Source organism: Bombina bombina, chromosome 8 (assembly GCF_027579735.1).
Source record: "Bombina bombina isolate aBomBom1 chromosome 8, aBomBom1.pri, whole genome shotgun sequence".
Lineage (NCBI taxonomy): Eukaryota > Metazoa > Chordata > Amphibia > Anura > Bombinatoridae > Bombina > Bombina bombina.
Window position 1 is genome coordinate 296939342 of NC_069506.1, and position 21077 is coordinate 296960418.

Here is a 21077-nt window from a genome sequence, read left to right on the forward strand (position 1 = left end):
ATAAACCAGCATTCCTGCCAAAGCTCTAGAAACATGTCACACGCAGTGAAGCATATCTGCCAGCAAAACTAAAGCCTGTTTGTATTGTTATACCATAAAACGCTGCAGAAAGAGACACATGCGCTACTGACATACAGCTCGGTTTGTCCCAACCCCTCATTCTCTATATAGAACGTGTGCATCATTTTAGTTTCATATAGTCACACCTGGAGAGAAGCATGTATTAAATAGACATAAAACCCCATGAGATTATAATATACAATGTTTACATACGTCTACTGAAAAACGTTTGTTATTAACTTTGCCCCCTTTCATGTCATTTAACTTAGAATTGGAAAATCCACAACATTCAAAGAATTGGAAGTGCACACTGAATACTTCACACACAACACATTTATCCCTCATTACACTCAACAGAGGTGATTAGATATACTACACAACAATGCAAGTTTTGCTAACAAATAGACTGTGGCAGTAACAACTCCAGACTGCCTACATAAGACATTTGAAAGGAGGAATTGATGTGTTCATTGTGCACATTCTGATGGTATGTTTGTTTAATACACGACTACAAAAAAGTCTAGTAGTTACAATGTGCTGTATCTGTTTAAGATGCCACTATCTACAACTTGCTGTTGCACTGTCAAGAAAAGTGACAAAAACCTATATACTTGCTAAACCTATATACTTGCTAAAGCTATATACTTGCTAAACCTATATACTTGCTAAACCTATATACTCGCTAAACCTATATACTTGCTAAACCTATATACTTGCTAAACTTATATACTTGCTAAACCTATATACTTGCTAAACCTATATACTTGCTAAACCTATATACTTGCTAAACCTATATACTTGCTAAACCTATATACTTGCTAAACCTATATACTTGCTAAACCTATATACTTGCTAAACCTATATACTTGCTAAACTTATATACTTGCTAAACCTATATACTTGCTAAACCTATATACTTGCTAAACCTATATACTTGCTAAAGCTATATACTTGCTAAAGCTATATACTCGCTAAAGCTATATACTCGCTAAACCTATATACTTGCTAAACCTATATACTTGCTAAACCTATATACTTGCTAAACCTATATACTTGCTAAACCTATATACTTGCTAAACCTATATACTTGCTAAACCTATATACTTGCTAAACCTATATACTTGCTAAACCTATATACTTGCTAAACCTATATACTTGCTAAAGCTATATACTTGCTAAAGCTATATACTCGCTAAACCTATATACTTGCTAAAGCTATATACTTGCTAAACCTATATACTTGCTAAACCTATATACTTGCTAAAGCTATATACTTGCTAAATAAAGGATAATTCTGATTAAAGGGACACTGAACCCATTTTTTATGTCAGGATTTAGATAGAGCATGCAATTTTAAGCAACTTTCTAATTTACTCCTATTATCAATTTTTCTTCATTCTCTTGGTATCTTTATTTGAAGAAGCAGGAATGTAAGCGTATGAGCCGGGCCATCTTTGGTTCAGCACCTGGGTAGCGCTTGCTGATTGGTGGCTACAATGTAGCCACCAATCAGTAAGCGCTACACAGGGTGCTAAACTAAAATTAGGCCGGCTCCAAAACTTATGTTCCTGCATTTTCAAATAAAGAACCAAGACAAATTGTTAATAGGAGTAAATTAGAAAGTTGCTTAAAATTGCATGCTCTATCTAAATCCTGACATAAAAAATGGGTTCAGTGTCCCTTTAATCAGAATTATCCTTTATTTTTGCAAAATTTATAAATTTATTTTTAATACTTAGAAGGATTTGGAAGTTACACATTAGTTCACTTTAAGTTTTGTGGAAATAAACAAACAACTCTGCAACAACTTTGGCACTTTTCCCCCTAGAAGCAATGGCTGGATCAGTACAGCTAAACCGAAACTTTAATGCTTGAGCCATTGACCTCACTATTGTCACAGCTCCTTATGTAACTGGAGAATGCGGAGCACTGACGGATGCAGTCTGAGCATGCTCAGTAGTTTCTGTATCCATATAGGGAGAACGTAAAATATCTCAGGCAACACTAAATGTTATATTTTAAACCTTATATATTAAACCCTTCATTCATTTGGGGTGAACGTGCACCTGGGAGCGCAAGCTGCTACAAATAAGGGATTCTTTTTTTTATTTCCTGCAAAAATAAATAATATTTCTTGTCACCAAGGATGCAGGAATGGAAGTGACGATTTTATATAGATCACTTACCTGACTATTAAAATGTCTGATTTTCATAATATGTGGTAACAGCAATTACAGTAATAATGTGTTTTATTACTACATTTTCTGTTTTTGCAAATAAAAGAAAATTCACCAAATATCTGGCCTCAAAGATAGCTATAAATGTAGGGCATGGTGAGGAAACATTCAGCGCTATAAAAAGCACAGGGCCAAGTCTGCTGACTGCCCAGGGGAAAGCCTGAAGCTTTACGGGGCATGCGCCAACTTGTTCGTCCATCAACATGAATATCTGGTGCACACTGAGGCTGGGCCTTTAGGCTAAGCCTTGAGAGGTACGTTATTAAGATAAATGATGTCTTTCAGTAATATAAATAACTTGCCATGACCTGGTCTCTATTCAAGAAAAGGCTATTAGCGAGATCTTCATTTATTTAGAGACAATATACCCAGCAGCATCTTAAGCCCAAGATGGATATTACAATGTATCCTGCTAAAGACTTATTCATTATATTTATACAACTTGCTTCATATATTTTAGATGCTGATTATACAGAAATACTAGAGTACAATACCATGGTTATTATCAAATATCAGAGCCCAGTACTTCCTGAACTAATAGAGCTTTTAGGGCTTATTGATAGCAAAGGAACATTGTAACCCTAGTCATTTAGAACTGTCCTCAACTGACCTCAGGAGAGGAGATAAGACAACAAGCTTCTAAACCTAGGGAAGGCACAGTTACAACATGGTGACGCCCATTACTTTAGGAGGCTAAAACGTTACACTTATTCCTCAATATATGAATACCCTTTAAACTAAACGCTTCTGCCTGTTATTCTCAGTTACATCATGATTATAATTATTCTGATCATTTATTTGTATAGCACTTAGCATTTAGTGTCCCTTTAATGGAAAGTCAGGTCTCTGAACTAGCGTTGAAGAGACTCATATAAGGAGCTTGTAACAGTTATATGTGATGGCACAAAACACAGAGTCATTAATATGATGGAAAATAATAAACTCACCTCTACAGAGAAGGAAACTTCTTCATTGTTGTTATCATTTATTTTCTCAAACAGATCTTCGCAGAGCTAGGAAAGAAATAGGCAAATGAGCAATTAGTGAGATAGCACCAAGTCGTTTTACATTTGTCACCGCCAGTGATGACCTGCCACAGCATCACATTATTTGCGGTTCACGTTTGTCACCACCAGTGACCACCTGCAGTAGCATTACATTATTTAGTTTGTTACTGCCAGTGACCACCTACAGTAGCATTACATTATTTAGTTTGTCATTGCCAGTGACCACATGCAGTAGCATTACATTATTTAGTTTGTCATCGCCAGTGACCACCTGCAGTAGCATTACATTATTTAGTTTGTTACTGCCAGTGACCACCTGCAGTAGCATTACATTATTTAGTTTGTCATTGCCAGTGACCACCTGCAGTAGCATTACATTATTTAGTTTGTCATTGCCAGTGACCACATGCAGTAGCATTACATTATTTAGTTTGTCATTGCCAGTGACCACATGCAGTAGCATTACATTATTTAGTTTGTCATTGCCAGTGACCACCTGCAGTAGCATTACATTATTTAGTTTGTCATTGCCAGTGACCACATGCAGTAGCATTACATTATTTAGTTTGTCATTGCCAGTGACCACCTGCAGTAGCATTACATTATTTAGTTTGTAATTGCAGTGACCACCTGCAGTAGCATTACATTATTTAGTTTGTCATTGCCAGTGACCACCTGCAGTAGCATTACATTATTTAGTTTGTCATTGCCAGTGACCACCTACAGTAGCATTACATTATTTAGTTTGTCACTGCCAGTGACCACCTGCAGTAGCATTACATTATTTAGTTTGTCATTGCCAGTGACCACATGCAGTAGCATTACATTATTTAGTTTGTCATTGCCAGTGACCACCTGCAGTAGCATTACATTATTTAGTTTGTCACTGCCAGTGACCACATGCAGTAGCATTACATTATTTAGTTTGTCATCGCCAGTGACCACATGCAGTAGCATTACATTATTTAGTTTGTCATTGCCAGTGACCACCTGCAGTAGCATTACATTATTTAGTTTGTCACTGCCAGTGACCACATGCAGTAGCATTACATTATTTAGTTTGTCATCGCCAGTGACCACATGCAGTAGCATTACATTATTTAGTTTGTCATTGCCAGTGACCACATGCAGTAGCATTACATTATTTAGTTTGTCATTGCCAGTGACCACCTGCAGTAGCATTACATTATTTACAGTTTGTCATTGCCAGTGACCACCTACAGTAGCATTACATTATTTAGTTTGTCATTGCCAGTGACCACCTGCAGTAGCATTACATTATTTAGTTTGTCATTGCCAGTGACCACCTGCAGTAGCATTACATTATTTAGTTTGTCATTGCCAGTGACCACCTACAGTAGCATTACATTATTTAGTTTGTCATTGCCAGTGACCACATGCAGTAGCATTACATTATTTAGTTTGTCATTGCCAGTGACCACATGCAGTAGCATTACATTATTTACAGTTTGTCATTGCCAGTGACCACCTGCAGTAGCATTACATTATTTAGTTTGTCATTGCCAGTGACCACCTGCAGTAGCATTACATTAGTTTGTCATTGCCAGTGACCACATGCAGTAGCATTACATTAGTTTGTCATTGCCAGTGACCACATGCAGTAGCATTACATTAGTTTGTCATTGCCAGTGACCACCTACAGTAGCATTACATTATTTAGTTTGTCATTGCCAGTGACCACCTGCAGTAGCATTACATTATTTAGTTTGTTATTGCAGTGACCACCTGCAGTAGCATTACATTATTTAGTTTGTTATTGCAGTGACCACCTGCAGTAGCATTACATTATTTAGTTTGTCATCGCCAGTGACCACATGCAGTAGCATTACATTATTTAGTTTGTCATCGCCAGTGACCACATGCAGTAGCATTACATTATTTAGTTTGTCATTGCCAGTGACCACATGCAGTAGCATTACATTATTTAGTTTGTCATTGCCAGTGACCACATGCAGTAGCATTACATTATTTAGTTTGTCATTGCCAGTGACCACATGCAGTAGCATTACATTATTTAGTTTGTCATTGCCAGTGACCACATGCAGTAGCATTACATTATTTAGTTTGTCATTGCCAGTGACCACATGCAGTAGCATTACATTATTTACAGTTTGTCATTGCCAGTGACCACCTACAGTAGCATTACATTATTTAGTTTGTCATTGCCAGTGACCACATGCAGTAGCATTACATTATTTAGTTTGTCATTGCCAGTGACCACCTGCAGTAGCATTACATTATTTAGTTTGTCATTGCCAGTGACCACATGCAGTAGCATTACATTATTTAGTTTGTCATCGCCAGTGACCACCTACAGTAGCATTACATTATTTAGTTTGTCATTGCCAGTGACCACATGCAGTAGCATTACATTATTTAGTTTGTCATTGCCAGTGACCACCTACAGTAGCATTACATTATTTAGTTTGTCATTGCAGTGACCACATGCAGTAACATTACATTATTTAGTTTGTCATTGCCAGTGACCACCTACAGTAGCATTACATTATTTAGTTTGTCACTGCCAGTGACCACATGCAGTAGCATTACATTATTTAGTTTGTCATTGCCAGTGACCACCTGCAGTAGCATTACATTATTTAGTTTGTCATTGCCAGTGACCACATGCAGTAGCATTACATTATTTAGTTTGTCATTGCCAGTGACCACATGCAGTAGCATTACATTATTTACAGTTTGTCATTGCAGTGACCACCTGCAGTAGCATTACATTATTTAGTTTGTCATTGCCAGTGACCACCTGCAGTAGCATTACATTATTTAGTTTGTCATTGCCAGTGACCACCTGCAGTAGCATTACATTATTTAGTTTGTCATTGCCAGTGACCACCTGCAGTAGCATTACATTATTTAGTTTGTCATTGCCAGTGACCACCTACAGTAGCATTACATTATTTAGTTTGTCACTGCCAGTGACCACCTGCAGTAGCATTACATTATTTAGTTTGTCATCGCCAGTGACCACCTGCAGTAGAATTACATTATTTAGTTTGTCATCGCCAGTGACCACCTGCAGTAGCATTACATTATTTAGTTTGTCATCGCCAGTGACCACATGCAGTAGCATTACATTATTTACAGTTTGTCATTGCCAGTGACCACATGCAGTAGCATTACATTATTTAGTTTGTCATTGCCAGTGACCACATGCAGTAGCATTACATTATTTAGTTTGTCATTGCCAGTGACCACATGCAGTAGCATTACATTATTTAGTTTGTCATTGCCAGTGACCACCTGCAGTAGCATTACATTATTTAGTTTGTCATTGCCAGTGACCACCTGCAGTAGCATTGCATTATTTAGTTTGTCATCGCCAGTGACCACCTGCAGTAGCATTACATTATTTAGTTTGTCATTGCCAGTGACCACCTGCAGTAGCATTGCATTATTTAGTTTGTCATCGCCAGTGACCACCTGCAGTAGCATTACATTATTTAGTTTGTCATTGCCAGTGACCACCTGCAGTAGCATTACATTATTTAGTTTGTCATTGCCAGTGACCACCTGCAGTAGCATTACATTATTTAGTTTGTCATTGCCAGTGACCACATGCAGTAGCATTACATTATTTAGTTTGTCATTGCCAGTGACCACCTGCAGTAGCATTACATTATTTAGTTTGTCATTGCCAGTGACCACATGCAGTAGCATTACATTATTTAGTTTGTCATTGCCAGTGACCACCTGCAGTAGCATTACATTATTTAGTTTGTCATTGCCAGTGACCACATGCAGTAGCATTACATTATTTACAGTTTGTCATTGCCAGTGACCACATGCAGTAGCATTACATTAGTTTGTCATTGCCAGTGACCACATGCAGTAGCATTACATTATTTAGTTTGTCATTGCCAGTGACCACATGCAGTAGCATTACATTAGTTTGTCATTGCCAGTGACCACCTGCAGTAGCATTACATTAGTTTGTCATTGCCAGTGACCACCTGCAGTAGCATTACATTAGTTTGTCATTGCCAGTGACCACATGCAGTAGCATTACATTATTTAGTTTGTCATTGCCAGTGACCACATGCAGTAGCATTACATTATTTAGTTTGTCATTGCCAGTGACCACATGCAGTAGCATTACATTATTTAGTTTGTCATTGCCAGTGACCACATGCAGTAGCATTACATTATTTAGTTTGTCATTGCCAGTGACCACCTGCAGTAGCATTACATTAGTTTGTCATTGCCAGTGACCACCTGCAGTAGCATTACATTAGTTTGTCATTGCCAGTGACCACATGCAGTAGCATTACATTATTTAGTTTGTCATTGCCAGTGACCACATGCAGTAGCATTACATTATTTAGTTTGTCATTGCCAGTGACCACATGCAGTAGCATTACATTATTTAGTTTGTCATTGCCAGTGACCACATGCAGTAGCATTACATTATTTAGTTTGTCATTGCCAGTGACCACATGCAGTAGCATTACATTAGTTTGTCATTGCCAGTGACCACATGCAGTAGCATTACATTATTTAGTTTGTCATTGCCAGTGACCACATGCAGTAGCATTACATTATTTAGTTTGTCATTGCCAGTGACCACATGCAGTAGCATTACATTAGTTTGTCATTGCCAGTGACCACATGCAGTAGCATTACATTATTTAGTTTGTCATTGCCAGTGACCACCTGCAGTAGCATTACATTATTTAGTTTGTCATTGCCAGTGACCACCTACAGTAGCATTACATTATTTAGTTTGTCATTGCCAGTGACCACCTACAGTAGCATTACATTATTTAGTTTGTCATTGCCAGTGACCACCTACAGTAGCATTACATTAGTTTGTCATTGCCAGTGACCACCTACAGTAGCATTACATTATTTAGTTTGTCATTGCCAGTGACCACCTACAGTAGCATTACATTATTTAGTTTGTCATTGCCAGTGACCACATGCAGTAGCATTACATTATTTAGTTTGTCATTGCCAGTGACCACCTGCAGTAGCATTACATTATTTAGTTTGTCATTGCCAGTGACCACATGCAGTAGCATTACATTATTTAGTTTGTCATTGCCAGTGACCACCTGCAGTAGCATTACATTATTTAGTTTGTCATTGCCAGTGACCACCTACAGTAGCATTACATTATTTAGTTTGTCATTGCCAGTGACCACCTACAGTAGCATTACATTATTTAGTTTGTCATTGCCAGTGACCACATGCAGTAGCATTACATTATTTAGTTTGTCATTGCCAGTGACCACCTGCAGTAGCATTACATTATTTAGTTTGTCATCGCCAGTGACCACCTGCAGTAGCATTACATTATTTAGTTTGTCATCGCCAGTGACCACATGCAGTAGCATTACATTATTTAGTTTGTCATCGCCAGTGACCACATGCAGTAGCATTACATTATTTAGTTTGCCATTGCCAGTGACCACATGCAGTAGCATTACATTATTTAGTTTGTCATCGCCAGTGACCACCTGCAGTAGCATTACATTATTTAGTTTGTCATCGCCAGTGACCACCTGCAGTAGCATTACATTATTTAGTTTGTCATCGCCAGTGACCACCTGCAGTAGCATTGCATTATTTAGTTTGTCATTGCCAGTGACCACATGCAGTAGCATTACATTATTTAGTTTGTCATTGCCAGTGACCACCTGCAGTAGCATTACATTATTTAGTTTGTCATTGCCAGTGACCACCTACAGTAGCATTACATTATTTAGTTTGTCATCGCCAGTGACCACCTGCAGTAGCATTACATTAGTTTGTCATTGCCAGTGACCACATGCAGTAGCATTACATTATTTAGTTTGTCATTGCCAGTGACCACATGCAGTAGCATTACATTATTTAGTTTGTCATTGCCAGTGACCACATGCAGTAGCATTACATTATTTAGTTTGTCATTGCCAGTGACCACATGCAGTAGCATTACATTATTTAGTTTGTCATTGCCAGTGACCACATGCAGTAGCATTACATTATTTAGTTTGTCACTGCCAGTGACCACATGCAGTAGCATTACATTATTTAGTTTGTCATTGCCAGTGACCACATGCAGTAGCATTACATTATTTAGTTTGTCATTGCCAGTGACCACCTACAGTAGCATTACATTATTTAGTTTGTCATTGCCAGTGACCACATGCAGTAGCATTACATTATTTAGTTTGTCACTGCCAGTGACCACATGCAGTAGCATTACATTATTTAGTTTGTCATTGCCAGTGACCACATGCAGTAGCATTACATTATTTAGTTTGTCATTGCCAGTGACCACATGCAGTAGCATTACATTATTTAGTTTGTCATCGCCAGTGACCACATGCAGTAGCATTACATTATTTAGTTTGTCATTGCCAGTGACCACATGCAGTAGCATTACATTATTTAGTTTGTCATTGCCAGTGACCACCTGCAGTAGCATTACATTATTTAGTTTGTCATTGCCAGTGACCACCTGCAGTAGCATTACATTATTTAGTTTGTCATTGCCAGTGACCACCTGCAGTAGCATTACATTATTTAGTTTGTCACTGCCAGTGACCACATGCAGTAGCATTACATTATTTACAGTTTGTCATTGCCAGTGACCACATGCAGTAGCATTACATTATTTACAGTTTGTCATTGCCAGTGACCACCTGCAGTAGCATTACATTATTTAGTTTGTCATTGCCAGTGACCACATGCAGTAGCATTACATTATTTAGTTTGTCATTGCCAGTGACCACCTACAGTAGCATTACATTATTTAGTTTGTCATTGCCAGTGACCACCTGCAGTAGCATTACATTATTTAGTTTGTCATTGCCAGTGACCACATGCAGTAGCATTACATTATTTAGTTTGTCATTGCCAGTGACCACCTGCAGTAGCATTACATTATTTACAGTTTGTCATTGCCAGTGACCACATGCAGTAGCATTACATTATTTACAGTTTGTCATTGCCAGTGACCACCTGCAGTAGCATTACATTATTTAGTTTGTCACTGCCAGTGACCACATGCAGTAGCATTACATTATTTAGTTTGTCACTGCCAGTGACCACATGCAGTAGCATTACATTATTTAGTTTGACATCGCCAGTGACCACCTGCAGTAGCATTACATTATTTAGTTTGTTACTGCCAGTGACCACCTACAGTAGCATTACATTATTTAGTTTGTCATTGCCAGTGACCACATGCAGTAGCATTACATTATTTAGTTTGTCATTGCCAGTGACCACATGCAGTAGCATTACATTATTTAGTTTGTCATTGCCAGTGACCACATGCAGTAGCATTACATTATTTAGTTTGTCATTGCCAGTGACCACCTGCAGTAGCATTACATTATTTAGTTTGTCATTGCCAGTGACCACATGCAGTAGCATTACATTATTTAGTTTGTCATTGCCAGTGACCACATGCAGTAGCATTACATTATTTAGTTTGTCATCGCCAGTGACCACATGCAGTAGCATTACATTATTTAGTTTGTCATTGCCAGTGACCACCTGCAGTAGCATTACATTATTTACAGTTTGTCATTGCCAGTGACCACATGCAGTAGCATTACATTATTTACAGTTTGTCATTGCCAGTGACCACCTGCAGTAGCATTACATTATTTAGTTTGTCATTGCCAGTGACCACCTACAGTAGCATTACATTATTTAGTTTGTCACTGCCAGTGACCACATGCAGTAGCATTACATTATTTAGTTTGTCATTGCCAGTGACCACATGCAGTAGCATTACATTATTTAGTTTGTCATTGCCAGTGACCACATGCAGTAGCATTGCATTATTTAGTTTGTCATTGCCAGTGACCACATGCAGTAGCATTACATTAGTTTGTCATTGCCAGTGACCACATGCAGTAGCATTACATTATTTAGTTTGTCATTGCCAGTGACCACATGCAGTAGCATTACATTATTTAGTTTGTCATTGCCAGTGACCACATGCAGTAGCATTACATTATTTAGTTTGTCATTGCCAGTGACCACCTGCAGTAGCATTACATTATTTACAGTTTGTCATTGCCAGTGACCACATGCAGTAGCATTACATTATTTACAGTTTGTCATTGCCAGTGACCACCTGCAGTAGCATTACATTATTTAGTTTGTCACTGCCAGTGACCACATGCAGTAGCATTACATTATTTAGTTTGTCACTGCCAGTGACCACATGCAGTAGCATTACATTATTTAGTTTGACATCGCCAGTGACCACCTGCAGTAGCATTACATTATTTAGTTTGTTACTGCCAGTGACCACCTACAGTAGCATTACATTATTTAGTTTGTCATTGCCAGTGACCACATGCAGTAGCATTACATTATTTAGTTTGTCACTGCCAGTGACCACATGCAGTAGCATTACATTATTTAGTTTGTCATTGCCAGTGACCACATGCAGTAGCATTACATTATTTAGTTTGTCATTGCCAGTGACCACATGCAGTAGCATTACATTATTTAGTTTGTCATCGCCAGTGACCACATGCAGTAGCATTACATTATTTAGTTTGTCATTGCCAGTGACCACATGCAGTAGCATTACATTATTTAGTTTGTCATTGCCAGTGACCACCTGCAGTAGCATTACATTATTTAGTTTGTCATTGCCAGTGACCACCTGCAGTAGCATTACATTATTTAGTTTGTCATTGCCAGTGACCACCTGCAGTAGCATTACATTGTTTAGTTTGTCACTGCCAGTGACCACATGCAGTAGCATTACATTATTTACAGTTTGTCATTGCCAGTGACCACATGCAGTAGCATTACATTATTTACAGTTTGTCATTGCCAGTGACCACCTGCAGTAGCATTACATTATTTAGTTTGTCATTGCCAGTGACCACATGCAGTAGCATTACATTATTTAGTTTGTCATTGCCAGTGACCACCTACAGTAGCATTACATTATTTAGTTTGTCATTGCCAGTGACCACCTGCAGTAGCATTACATTATTTAGTTTGTCATTGCCAGTGACCACATGCAGTAGCATTACATTATTTAGTTTGTCATTGCCAGTGACCACCTGCAGTAGCATTACATTATTTACAGTTTGTCATTGCCAGTGACCACATGCAGTAGCATTACATTATTTACAGTTTGTCATTGCCAGTGACCACCTGCAGTAGCATTACATTATTTAGTTTGTCACTGCCAGTGACCACATGCAGTAGCATTACATTATTTAGTTTGTCACTGCCAGTGACCACATGCAGTAGCATTACATTATTTAGTTTGACATCGCCAGTGACCACCTGCAGTAGCATTACATTATTTAGTTTGTTACTGCCAGTGACCACCTACAGTAGCATTACATTATTTAGTTTGTCATTGCCAGTGACCACATGCAGTAGCATTACATTATTTAGTTTGTCATTGCCAGTGACCACATGCAGTAGCATTACATTATTTAGTTTGTCATTGCCAGTGACCACATGCAGTAGCATTACATTATTTAGTTTGTCATTGCCAGTGACCACCTGCAGTAGCATTACATTATTTAGTTTGTCATTGCCAGTGACCACATGCAGTAGCATTACATTATTTAGTTTGTCATTGCCAGTGACCACATGCAGTAGCATTACATTATTTAGTTTGTCATCGCCAGTGACCACATGCAGTAGCATTACATTATTTAGTTTGTCATTGCCAGTGACCACCTGCAGTAGCATTACATTATTTACAGTTTGTCATTGCCAGTGACCACATGCAGTAGCATTACATTATTTACAGTTTGTCATTGCCAGTGACCACCTGCAGTAGCATTACATTATTTAGTTTGTCATTGCCAGTGACCACCTACAGTAGCATTACATTATTTAGTTTGTCACTGCCAGTGACCACATGCAGTAGCATTACATTATTTAGTTTGTCATTGCCAGTGACCACATGCAGTAGCATTACATTATTTAGTTTGTCATTGCCAGTGACCACATGCAGTAGCATTGCATTATTTAGTTTGTCATTGCCAGTGACCACATGCAGTAGCATTACATTAGTTTGTCATTGCCAGTGACCACATGCAGTAGCATTACATTATTTAGTTTGTCATTGCCAGTGACCACATGCAGTAGCATTACATTATTTAGTTTGTCATTGCCAGTGACCACATGCAGTAGCATTACATTATTTAGTTTGTCATCGCCAGTGACCACCTGCAGTAGCATTACATTATTTAGTTTGTCATCGCCAGTGACCACCTGCAGTAGCATTACATTATTTAGTTTGTCATTGCCAGTGACCACATGCAGTAGCATTACATTATTTAGTTTGTCATTGCCAGTGACCACATGCAGTAGCATTACATTATTTAGTTTGTCATTGCCAGTGACCACATGCAGTAGCATTACATTATTTAGTTTGTCATTGCCAGTGACCACATGCAGTAGCATTACATTATTTAGTTTGTCATTGCCAGTGACCACATGCAGTAGCATTACATTATTTAGTTTGTCATTGCCAGTGACCACATGCAGTAGCATTACATTATTTAGTTTGTCATTGCCAGTGACCACATGCAGTAGCATTACATTATTTAGTTTGTCATTGCCAGTGACCACATGCAGTAGCATTACATTATTTAGTTTGTCACTGCCAGTGACCACATGCAGTAGCATTACATTATTTAGTTTGTCATTGCCAGTGACCACATGCAGTAGCATTACATTATTTAGTTTGTCATTGCCAGTGACCACATGCAGTAGCATTACATTATTTAGTTTGTCATTGCCAGTGACCACATGCAGTAGCATTACATTATTTAGTTTGTCATTGCCAGTGACCACATGCAGTAGCATTACATTATTTAGTTTGTCATTGCCAGTGACCACATGCAGTAGCATTACATTATTTACAGTTTGTCATTGCCAGTGACCACATGCAGTAGCATTACATTATTTAGTTTGTCATTGCCAGTGACCACATGCAGTAGCATTACATTATTTAGTTTGTCATTGCCAGTGACCACATGCAGTAGCATTACATTATTTAGTTTGTCATTGCCAGTGACCACATGCAGTAGCATTGCATTATTTAGTTTGTCATTGCCAGTGACCACATGCAGTAGCATTACATTAGTTTGTCATTGCCAGTGACCACATGCAGTAGCATTACATTATTTAGTTTGTCATTGCCAGTGACCACATGCAGTAGCATTACATTATTTAGTTTGTCATTGCCAGTGACCACATGCAGTAGCATTACATTATTTAGTTTGTCATCGCCAGTGACCACATGCAGTAGCATTACATTATTTAGTTTGTCATTGCCAGTGACCACATGCAGTAGCATTACATTATTTAGTTTGTCATTGCCAGTGACCACATGCAGTAGCATTACATTATTTAGTTTGTCATCGCCAGTGACCACATGCAGTAGCATTACATTATTTAGTTTGTCATCGCCAGTGACCACATGCAGTAGCATTACATTATTTAGTTTGTCATTGCCAGTGACCACATGCAGTAGCATTACATTATTTAGTTTGTCATTGCCAGTGACCACATGCAGTAGCATTACATTATTTAGTTTGTCATTGCCAGTGACCACATGCAGTAGCATTACATTATTTAGTTTGTCATCGCCAGTGACCACATGCAGTAGCATTACATTATTTAGTTTGTCATTGCCAGTGACCACCTGCAGTAGCATTACATTATTTACAGTTTGTCATTGCCAGTGACCACCTACAGTAGCATTACATTATTTACAGTTTGTCATTGCCAGTGACCACCTACAGGAGCATCATATTATTATGCACATGTGATATAGGACTGAACAAAATTTACCTGAGGGATGATGCCAGCTTGGGTCTCTTCTTGTTTTCCCATCATGGTGTAGGATTTGCCAGCACCAGTCTGCCCATATGCAAAAATGCATACATTGTAGCCCTCAAATGCATGCTCAAGCATTTCCTTCCCAATGTCATTGTACACACGGCTCTGGGATGCAAAGCAAGGGTCATCTTGCTGCAAGATAAAGGAAAAATTAATTCATCATCTACTTTGCCTGAAACGTAGGTTTAGAAGCAGCGGTTATAATATATGATCGGGATGATGGACACCCCCTGCTAGTGGCCACGAATGTGCAGAGGGCGGAATTGCACAAGCATTTCACAAGAAATATTTGTGCAATGTTAAATGCCGACAGCGTATGCTACATGCTACATAAATTGACACCTAAGTACATAAATGTGATTGGCACAAGTATAAAGTGCACTGTAATTAAACGTACACAAGTGTTTAGTAAGTTGTGATTTGTTCCCTAAATTCAGGGTATACGTTGCTACTCCTAGTGCAGAACAATAGCTAATCTGGTTGTGACCACTGAACCAGAAGGTGAAAACTTCTGTCCCTGAGTGTTATTAACTGCCCAGGATATCATTAGCAAGCACAGGTGGCTCAATCAAAACTACACAGCCACTAATCAACCAGTAATTAACCACCTGTGTTCAAAAGAGGATTTCCATCTGTCCTGGTAATGGCGCAGACCTCTGCACTGGGCATATACTGTAGGGAAACTGTAAATTACAGGAAATCCGATGACATGCAAATGCACAACTCAAATACGTTATAAAGTGTAATAAAGGTTACAGTGGGTACTGCACAGTGACACTTACCGACGTGTGAGACCAGTAGGAGTAGTCAAAGCTAAAGCTTTTAGCTGGTTCCTTTGGGTTCTTTGGGTTGATAATACCTAGAAAAGAGAATAAATAAACTTTATTAGAAAGATATAACAACGTAGCATTGTGGTAAATTAAAGAAGCAAATATTAGATTGTGACAGACTTATTGGTCTAGCGTTCTACAGAAGAGCTCAACCTTTGTCCGTACACTTCTTCCCAGACACAAGTAAAATATTTCACAAAAGAGAAAAAAACACCTTGAGATGTACTATTAAGGGGCAGATTACAAGTGAAGCGTTATTTATCTGCACTAGAAGTAAGCAGTTTGCATGCATCGTATTACAAGTTGAAAGTAAAATGTTTTTGCTCATGCACTAACCCGACGTGCGTAAAAGGCCAAACTTAGAATTTTGCATGCACGATTCATATTTTAATGTTCTTCACATAGAAGAATATGTTCCATTTATTCATAAATACATATTTCTACATATTTCGGATGGTATTTTGGTACTATATATATATACACACATATATATATATATATATATATATATATACACACACACACACATACATACAGTTGTATGCAAAAGTTTAGGCACCCCTGACAATTTCCATGATTTTCATTTATAAATAATTGGGTGTTTGGATCAGCAATTTCATTTTGATCTATCAAATAACTGAAGGACACAGTAATATTTCAGTAGTGAAATGAGGTTTAATGGATTAACAGAAAATGTGCAAAATGCATCAAAGCGAAATTAGACAGGTGCATACATTTGGGCACCCTTGTCATTTTGTTGATTTGAATACCTGTAACTAACTACCTTGCTCTTATTAATTGGAACACGCAATTGGTTTGGTGAGCCCATTAAGACTTGAACTTCATACACAGGTGCATCCAATCATGAGAAAAGGTATTTACGGTGGCCAATTGCAAGTTGTTGTTCTCTTTGACTCTCCTCTGAAGAGTGGTAACATGGGGGCCTCAAAACAACTCTCAAATGACCTGAAAACAAAGATTGTTCAACATGATGGTTTAGGGGAAGGCTACAAAAAGCTATCGCAGAGATTTAAGCTGTCAGTGTCCACTGTGAAGAATATAGTGAGGAAATGGAAGACCACAGGCTAAGTTCTTGTTAAGGCCAGATGTGGCAGGCCAAGTAAAATATCGGAGAGGCAAAGGCAAAGGATGGTGAGAACGGTCAAAAACAGGCCATAGACCACCTCCAAAGACCTACACCATCATCTTGCTGCAGATGGTGTCACTGGGCATCGTTCAACAATTCAGCGCACTTTGCACAAGGGAAGCTGTATGGGAGAGTGATGCGGAAGAAGCTTTTTCTGCACACACGCCACAAACAGAGTCGCTTGAGGTATGCAAACGCACATTTGGACAAGCCAGCTTTATTTTGGAAGAAGGTGCTGTGGACTGATGAAACAAAGATTGAGTTATTTGGTAATAACAAGGGGCGTTATGCATGGCGGTAAAAGAGCACAGCGTTCCAAGACAAACACTTGCTACCCACAGTAAAATTTGGTGGATGTTCCATCATGCTGTGGAGCTGTGTGGCCAGTGCCAGTACTGGGAATCTTGTCGCATGGATTCCACTCAATATCAGCAGATACTTGAGAATACAGTTGAGGAATCAGTCAAAAAGTTGAAGTTACGCCGGGGCTGAAACACTGCTCAAAATCTAGCTGGCATTTATGCAGAGGAACAAGTACAATGTTCTGGAATGGCTATCCCAGTCCCCAGACCTGAATATCAGTGAAAATCTGTGGGGTGATTTGAAGCTTGCTGTCCATGCTCTGCAACAATCAAACCAAACTGAACTGGAGATTTTTTGCAAGGAGGAATGGTCCAAAATACCTTCATCCAGAATCTAGACACTCATTACAGGCTATAGGAAGCGTCTAGAGGCTGTTATTTCTGCTAAAGGAGGCTCTACTAAATATTGATGCAACATTTCTGTTGGGGTGCCCAAATGTACGCACCTTTCTAATTTCATTTTTATGCATATTGCACATTTTCTGTTAATCCAATAAACCTCATTTCACTACTGAAGTATTACTGTGTCCTTCAGTTATTTGATAGATCAAAATGAAATTGCTGATCCAAACACCCAATTATTTATAAATGACAATCATGGAAATTGCCAGGGGTGCCTAAACTTTTGCATACAACTGTGTGTGTATATCTATTTATAAATACTTAGAACATATTCTATGCACAGAAAATTGGAATCTGAAATATTTACAGTAAATACATAGTTAAAACCATTATTAAATATGAATATTGCATAAATATGTTTTTATCTACTTAACTGCAAAAGGCTCCAATGCACTTATATATGTCTATTTGTATGTACATATGTATATGTTTATATGTGTGTATATATGTCTGTGAATACATATGTACACACACACACACACACATATATAAATACATATGCACACACACACACACACACTTATATATGTCTATTTGTATGTACATATGTATTTATGTTTATATGTGTGTATATATGTCTGTGAATACATATGTACACACACACACATATATATAAATACATATGCACACACACACACACTTATATATGTCTATTTGTATGTACATATGTATTTATGTTTATATGTGTGTATATATGTCTGAATACATATGTACACACACACACATATATAAATACATATGCACACACACACTTATATATGTCTATTTGTATGTACATATGTATATGTTTATATGTGTGTATATATGTCTGTGAATACATATGTACACACACACACACACATATATGTCTATTTGTATGTACAAATGTATTTATGTGTTTATATGTGTGTATATATGTCTGTGAATACATATGTACACACACACACACACACACACTTATATATGTCTATTTGTATGTACAAATGTATTTATGTGTTTATATGTGTGTATATATGTCTGTGAATACATATGTACACACACACACATATATAAATACATATGTATACACACACACACATATATATATATGTTAAAGCTCTTTGTCTGCCTTTCTTTTTCTAACGCCTGAGACCTCATATCTTTGAGCCATTAAATACAGTAGGTCCTTTGTAGAGGTAAAGGTGTAAGGGAACCAGAGGCTGAGTGCTATTAACCCCTTCATGCCCACACACACACTGGGCCGATTGGCTTAGTCGCCACAGATGATGTTATTAGGAGTGTAACTGTACTTTGTAATGTATTTTTGATGTGTTTTGTGGCACTTTTTTGTTACAAAAAAACAGTTCTGAGGTTGAGCTAACCTGACACACGTTAACTTGATGCGAGCAAACACCCTCTATAAACCCCTTTTCAATTGTGCACAACAGCTAGCGCACCACTTGTAATCTAGCCCTAAATGTTTAATTGTGCTTATTTAAAAAAAAAAAAAATCCTTTACAAGCATTCCTGTAATTTCACAAAAATTGTAGGTTTTCCAGTTTTGAGAACTGGAACAGCACACTGCAGACTTCTCAGCTGCCACATATCTGTATGTAATCGGCATCAGTGAAAGTAATAAGATGCTGCAGAAGTTTTGCTAACAAAATGACAGTGACTAGCTTGTCTACTCCAGGACAAAGTCTATGTTGACTTCTACAAATAAAAGAAGTGGTGGAGAAGTCTGACCATTGCAAAGCAATTGTAGCACACAAGGTGTTAACGAATTATGAAAGTTTTGTTCACTCAGCTGGTATGTTTTATTGCCAGACACCTGAAAAGTCTTAATCACAAGGTGGTTTATGTTGTGTTTGTCAGGATAACACACTAGTAACAAACAATAAAGAGACGTACAGCACCAGGTCTCATGTTTGTTCTTCCTCCCCTAAAATAAAAACAAACCTTCCTAAGGGAGAATCTTCAGATCCAAAAACAAACGCCAAAAGCTAGAGAGGCATTACAGTAGAACACTCGCGCCTGTTGTCGCGCCAGCACCCCCCACACACAGTAAAACATACATCACAGTAGAACGTCTGACTGCATCACAGCGTGTGAAACATACAACAGGTAGATGATTAAATATTAACGATCTCTTGTGTAGAACCCTGAACTATAGCTTTAACTTATTCTGCTCACTGCTTGCCCCGACCCTTCTTCATATGCTTCATATTGTCGTCATATTCTGCAGGGCAATGCCAAGAGGCACAAACTGTCAGTCTGCAGGGCGATTCATGCCCAAAGCTTGGGACACTATGTATATAAGGTGGCATTACAGGGTACACATTTGCAATATAAAACTTCTGGCTGCTTTATAAAATGTTAAAGGGACATTAATCTCAAGATAGTATCTCCATATAAAATGTCATTATTTATTGTGCCAGATTTTGCTGTAAAATACAACTTAATAGTGTTAGTTTCACTCCCTCCATAGGAAGGCTGGATTGCCATTCTATTTAAGCAAGAGGAAATTGACATGACCCTGCAACATTCTACACAGTGATTGGTTAACTCAGAGCACAAGTTCATTTACATCTCTCCCTAACTGGCCACAACAGAGTAGACCACGAACATGGACTCCACCCAGAGTGTATAAAAATCAATGATTTTTTTAACTCATTTAAGATAGGAAGTGATCCCTTTTCACAATGAATAGGTTTGTGTAAGTTACAGTTGTACTAAATATATTCTATACAGTAATGTGCTAATAAGGTGTAAGTGTTACATCATATTAGATGAATAAAAGCACAAGGGTGGAGCTTTATGAAATAATGACAAGAAGTAGGACTACATTGTTAGCATCTATGTTGACTCATGTTAGTACAATAACCCTATGCATGTTGTTTCCCACTCAGTCTGTTTTAAGGTGAAATGTAACTTTAAAATGAGACACGTTTATTTCTGGTTTAGGATTTCAGCCTAATGAAGATAGAAACAGATATAAAAGGTTATAGGATATATTCCACGTTGATGTTTAACAAATCTGCCAAGTATCTAAAGTGGTAGTGTCACCTGGCACTGAAGTAAGGGAGGTCAGACCGTCTGGTCACTCTGGTGACAGGCAGCACAGCATGGCTTATCCAGCAACCTGCTAAGCTTCACAACAGATGGAGTGTCCTTATGATTCCCTGGAAATCTCAGCTCAACCA

At 38.2% G+C, this 21077-nt stretch overlaps 1 protein-coding gene across 1 annotated transcript in view; it reads right to left on the minus strand.

Annotated features, from left to right (window-relative positions):
• Window positions 1-21077, minus strand: part of KIF1B (kinesin family member 1B) — a 397419-nt gene that overhangs the window by 287911 nt on the left and 88431 nt on the right. Inside the window, 3 exon segments of the mRNA XM_053691490.1 lie at window positions 3245-3310; window positions 15128-15307; window positions 15958-16034. Of these exon segments, the coding sequence (XP_053547465.1) occupies window positions 3245-3310; window positions 15128-15307; window positions 15958-16034 (323 nt within the window).